General features: G+C 59.1%; 1 protein-coding gene across 1 annotated transcript; it reads left to right on the forward strand.

The window, feature by feature from the left end:
- Positions 1–762: 762 nt before the first annotated feature.
- Positions 763–4,043, forward strand: FZD8 (frizzled class receptor 8). Its single transcript, XM_069648028.1, has one exon. The coding sequence runs from the start codon at positions 1,347–1,349 to the stop codon at positions 3,144–3,146; it is 1,800 nt and encodes a 599-aa protein (XP_069504129.1). The 5' UTR covers positions 763–1,346; the 3' UTR covers positions 3,147–4,043.
- The last annotated feature ends 1,825 nt before the right edge of the window (positions 4,044–5,868 follow it).

The following is a 5,868-nucleotide window of genomic DNA, read 5'->3' on the forward strand; positions in this document are numbered from 1 at the left end:
AACATTAAAGCTGCACTAGAATAGTCTAATTAGAATGCGTAAAGAAGTTAGATGCCCCTCGAATGTGGGTTTCGTTAGGCCCCGGCGCGTGTGTATTCATTGGAAGGCAATAAATCCACTCCTGACTTTCTGCACACTGGGGCGGCTCTAATCTCAAAAACAGCACCGGGCGTCTGATGCCATCAGCCTCCAGTCAATGCCCACCTCTTCTGTGCACACAGGAATCAGTCACAGTGTCTTGCCCTTTAGTGCGGAACCGCACCCCCTGCGCTAAAGTTATCGGGGAGGTGATGAACCGGTCAGGCTCCAATCCCCCAATCATGCCCGACGCCCTCGAAACCGTGATGCTGTTAAACATTAAGAAAGAAGCCCGAGTTTGACCCCAGTCGGTGTGTACTGGGCAGACGGCATCTGATGTAAAGCAAGCCCCTCAGACCCCTGATTTGTGGGCGGCTGTCGGCTCCCCCTCTTTTCCTTTTATTGCTGGTAACACGCGGGGGTTGCGTGAGTGCATCAGGGAAGAGTAAACTGCTCCCGAGCGCACAAAGCCCCGGGCTGGGCGTGAGCAGCGGCAGATAAGCCTGAGCGCATTTAGCGGCCAGTGCACCGCCCCCTCCTCTAGATGGACCCTTGGAGCGGCCAATGGCCGGGGACCAAGCTGGCGGATTCCCCTCCAACACCCGCCCACCTCCCCGGGGGAGCCCGTGATTGGTTCAGAGACGGGATCCCCAGGGCTCTCGGTATAAATATTCATGTCCGAAGCCAGCGTGCATAAGCAAAGCGCGATCGCCTTCTTGGGGAAAGTAGACAGGACGCCTCTGGCTCCAGGTGGGACGGACGCGGCGCACGAACCAGAGCCAAGGGGCCGCCAAGTGCAAGCAACGCCCGCAAAGCACTTTTCCAGCTCGCAGGCACAGGACGGGCTCGCCTTTGTTTTTGCTGGAGGACTCGCTGGCACGTTTGGATTTTCTTTGCGAGAAACTGAGGACTGTGTGTGAACGTGCAGCCGGGACTGCGGTGTGTGAAGTCGCTGCGCGGCAGGGCCAAGGGGTCTGCTGTGCGTGAAGTTACCCTGCTGGAGACACACACACCACACAGCCTGCGGGTGGATGTTACCCACCTAAAGATTCCGACTGCCTGGGATGGTACCCCGCTGCACCCGCCCCCCTTGGACCTATGTGTGGAAACTGAAGTCTGCGGCACAGGAGCCGTGATCTGGGTGTCAAGTGGCCCCGGCACTTTAGAACTTTGCTGACAGTGAGAGCATGCGGGCCAGGCTCTGAGCCCCGGGATCCAGGTTTCGCTGTGCGGAGCGTGCACGCAGTCCCACCCCACCCCCGCCGAGCATGGAGCACGGCTGCCCGCTGCTGCTACTGCTTCTGCTCTCCGCCTGCTGCCCACAGAGCTTCGGTGCTGCCGCCGCCGCCTCCTCCAAGGAGCTGTCCTGCCAGGAGATCACGGTGCCCTTGTGCCGGGGCATCGGCTACAACCACACCTACATGCCCAACCAGTTCAACCACGACACGCAAGACGAAGCCGGCCTGGAGGTGCACCAGTTCTGGCCGCTGGTGGAGATCCAGTGCTCGCCCGATCTCAAGTTTTTCCTGTGCAGCATGTACACCCCCATCTGCCTGGAGGACTACAAGAAGCCGCTGCCGCCGTGCCGCAGCGTCTGTGAGCGGGCCAAGGCGGGCTGCGCGCCCCTCATGCGCCAGTACGGCTTCGCCTGGCCGGACCGTATGCGCTGTGACCAGCTGCCGCAGCAGGGCAACCCGGACACCCTGTGCATGGACTACAACCGCACGGAGCCTGGCGGGCCGGCGGCCGCCGCGGGCGCCACCACGGCGGCGCCCGCGCCACCGCGGCCGGCCAAACCCTCGCACCCGCAGAAGCCACCACGGCCGAAGACGCGCCCGCAGAGCCCGGACAGCGGCGGGGACTCGTGCCAGCCGGGCTGCAAGTGCCGGGCGCCCATGGTGCAGGTGACCAGCGTGCACCACCCGCTCTACAACCGCGTGCGCACGGGGCTCATGCAGAACTGCGCCATGCCCTGCCACAACCCCTTCTTCAGCGCCGACGAGCGCGCCTTCACCGCCTTCTGGATCGGCCTGTGGTCCGTGCTCTGCTTCCTCTCCACGCTGGCCACCGTGGCCACCTTCCTGATCGACATGGAGCGCTTCAAGTACCCCGAGCGGCCCATCATCTTCCTGGCCGCCTGCTACCTCTTTGTGTCGGCCGGTTACCTGGTGCGCCTGGTGGCCGGCCACGAGCGGGTGGCGTGCAGCAGCCGGCCGGGGGGCGAGGCCGAGCACATCCACTACGAGACCACGGGCCCGGCGCTCTGCACGGTGGTCTTCCTGCTCGTCTACTTCTTCGGCATGGCGTCGTCCATCTGGTGGGTCATCCTGTCGCTCACCTGGTTCCTGGCGGCTGGCATGAAGTGGGGCAACGAGGCCATCGCCAGCTACTCCCAGTACTTCCACCTGGCCGCGTGGCTGCTGCCCAGCGTCAAGTCCATCGCCGTGCTGGCGCTCAGCTCTGTGGACGGCGACCCGGTGGCCGGCATCTGCTACGTGGGCAACCAGAGCCTCGAGAACTTGCGCGGCTTCGTGCTGGCGCCTCTGCTCATCTACCTGCTGGTGGGCGCCATGTTCCTGCTGGCCGGCTTCGTGTCCCTCTTCCGCATCCGCAGCGTCATCCTCAAGCAGGGCGGCACCACCAAGACGGACAAGCTGGAGCGCCTCATGGTGCGCATCGGCGTCTTCAGTGTGCTCTACACCGTTCCCGCCACCGTGGTGGTGGCCTGCTTCTTCTACGAGCAGCACAATCGCCAGGCCTGGGAGGCGGCCCACAACTGCCCGTGCTCCGCGCAGCACCCGGGCGCGCAAACTCCGCGCAGGCCCGACTACCCTGTCTTCATGCTAAAGTACTTTATGTGCCTGGTGGTGGGCATTACCTCGGGCGTGTGGATCTGGTCTGGCAAGACGCTCGAGTCCTGGCGGGCCTTCTGCACCCGTTGCTGTTGGGGGGCGAAGGGGGCGGGCGGGGGGTCCCTTTACAGCGATGCCAGCACCGGCCTGACTTGGAGGTCGGGCACTGCCAGCTCCATGTCCTACCCGAAGCAGATGCCGCTGTCGCAGGTCTGACGCCCCGTGGCCGGTGGTGCCATAGCGCCCACACCTGTGCAGGACTGTCCAGTGGAGTTTGTGGAACTACCCTCGCCCCGTAAAAACACTCACACACTATGGCGCCCAGTAGTGCTGAAACCTGCGTGTTCCCACGCCTCCCCCCATCTTACTGGGGTTCAAACTCATCGGGGGGTGGGGGCATTGCAACAAGCTCGCCATGCTTCAGAACGATTTACAACGTAGCGCTGTACTTTACTGCGACCCGTCAAAACTACCACACTTATTCCAAAATGCTTAGAACTGTGGCCGGCAGAGGCAGCCCGCCCCCACACGTCTCCTGCAATTTAGCATGAGAATAGACCCCTTAATGGTATCCATTAGCACGGACTTGAGTGGCGAGTTGGCAGAATGTACCTGGCGTTAAAGAACCCCCGAGATCCAAGCCCCCCGTTTATATGCAAGGAGGGCGTTAATTTGCTGTCCGCGGACTCTGCTCTTTGTCTCCGGTTCGGGAGGCACGGGGGCTTAGTTGTCCTCAATGTTGTTGCCCAAAGCCGGCCTAATTCCTTTCTATTCTTTCCACAATTAAAAACTCGAGTGACAAAGCAGGCCTGATGAGTGACTCCAGGGATTCGGGACTTTTTTTTTTAAATGACCAATCAAAATGCCTTAAAAACTAAGCAGCACAATCACCCCAAACTAAATACGGGTTTCGAACATTTTAAAGATGTATATTTATATAATTATTTGTTAATCGTGTAAAATACGTGTAAGATATGTAAATAACAAGAGAAAGTTATACAACCGTGTAAAGTATTTTTTTGTTGTTGTTGTAAAAAGTGTAGACGGTGCCCAGATGAAAAAAAAGCAAATATTTGCCTACTCTATTTTGTCAATAAAATTCCTTTTTGGTAACCCTCGCGAGACGTTGTTTTTGTTGCCCAGACTGATGTCGAAGGCTGTCATTTTGTTATCCTGCTTTTTGGTTGCTGGTGGCTATTTCAGTGCAACGAGGGGTGGTGGTGGGGGGGTGATTGGTTGTTTGGTGAAGTGCCTGCACCCTGGAGCTCGCCTCCGTAACAGGGCATGTGTTTTCTGGGCTTTTGCGGGCAGTATGTAGATTCGGGCAGGAAGGCGAGGCCCTCTGCACGTGGCTAATTGGATGTGTGCACTCGTGCTGTCTGCGTAATTGCGGCAGTTATCGCTGCTGCGCCCCCCCGCGGAGGGGCTGCTTTCCCAGAGGTTGCCAGCAGTGGCGTCGCTGGGGGGGCGGGGGATGCCCCCCCTGTGAAACCCTGTGCCCCCCCTACCTAAGACGAGCAGTGACCATGTTCGCCGCTACTTTTGTCTTTGGCCCCTCCTAACTGTGATTCCTGGCGACGTGTGGCTCCCCAGCGCCGGAGCGGGGCCCGGCGCGGGCCGCTGGGAGGGAGTCACTCACTCACTGCCCGGGCCGCTGGGAGGGAGTCACTCACTCACTGCCCGGGGTGCTGATGTCTTCCTGCTGCCGCTGCAGTGTCTACTTTCAGAGCTGGCGCTTCTGAGGTCCCGCGTGCGGGTCACACCTGTGTTTACTGCCTGACTGGGGGGGGGGGGGGGGGGAATAGGGGGTTCCTCTGAGGGGAGTTTGGGCCGTGGAATGCAAAGTTACTCCACTGCCCCAAACTGCTATTTCTCCACAGCGGCCTCAAGACGTAGTACAATCATTACAGGGGTGCAATGCATTTTTTCTTGAAAGGGGCGGTGGGGGGCTTGTGAGAGAGGAGCAGGCTTTTAAACCCCCCCCCCCCCAGCATTGTAAGCCCGGCTGCAGGCAGCAGGGGCCTGGACAGCCAAAAAGGGGAGCATGAATGCCCCACAGGTGGTCTGCCCGCATAATCCCCCAATTTAAAAAGTTTTCCTTTGCAGGACAATTGCCGCGCTGAACCCCCTTCTCCGCGGTCCTAATTGAGCCGGGGAGGAACACTCATGAGCTACCAGCCTCCCTCAAAAGAACCCCGCCCCCCTTCCCGTGGCTCCAGGGCATATGTGGGGTGCCATGTGAGGGGGGGGGGGTTGCTGTGAATTCTCTGGACGTAGCTTCGCCCCTCCCCGCCGAATACATTCGCCTGTTTTCTGTCAGTTTAGCAATAATTTAAAAGTAATTGGTGAGGATGTGTGCAGTGAAAAGATGGCCCCGGGCCCCTCATTAGCGCGTCAATCAGCAGAGGAGAAGGGCAGCGGCGCCCGTCACTGCTGGGGAGGGGGGCAGCGCTTGCCCCGCTGAAGCCAGCACTTTGCCGCTCGCACTGCTTCTGGGCTCATCTTGCCATCTGGGACAGCGGGATGATTTTAGAGGGCTTAAGGGTTACTTGTGTTGTGCCGCCGCGCGTGCTCTCACTGTGTCTACATGTATCTAAGAAGCGTTTCACACGTGTACGTTATGGTAGGTTATTTATAAGGCGCTTCATACCCAGCGGTTTCTAAGCGCGGACTCGGGGGTCGAACCCGTGTTGCTTCATGTCGTCTTGTTTCCACGGCGAGCACGTTGCCCCTGAACTATCCCCCCGAGACCACTGGCTACTCCTCAGCAAAGTAGAACTTTTTGGGAGAAAAGTACACAAGGACGTTTAGCTCTTTTGTGACGAGACAGGACACCGTGTTAGCCTCTTGGGATATTTACTCAACCCCTTTATTGGTGGTATATTTTTCATGCGACTTCGGTGTGTTATTTGTTCCTGCCGCTGGTAATAATTAATGC

This window comes from Ambystoma mexicanum, chromosome 2q (assembly GCF_040938575.1).
Source record: "Ambystoma mexicanum isolate Mex_15411 chromosome 2q, UKY_AmexF1_1, whole genome shotgun sequence".
In the NCBI taxonomy this organism is placed as follows: Eukaryota; Metazoa; Chordata; class Amphibia; order Caudata; family Ambystomatidae; genus Ambystoma; species Ambystoma mexicanum.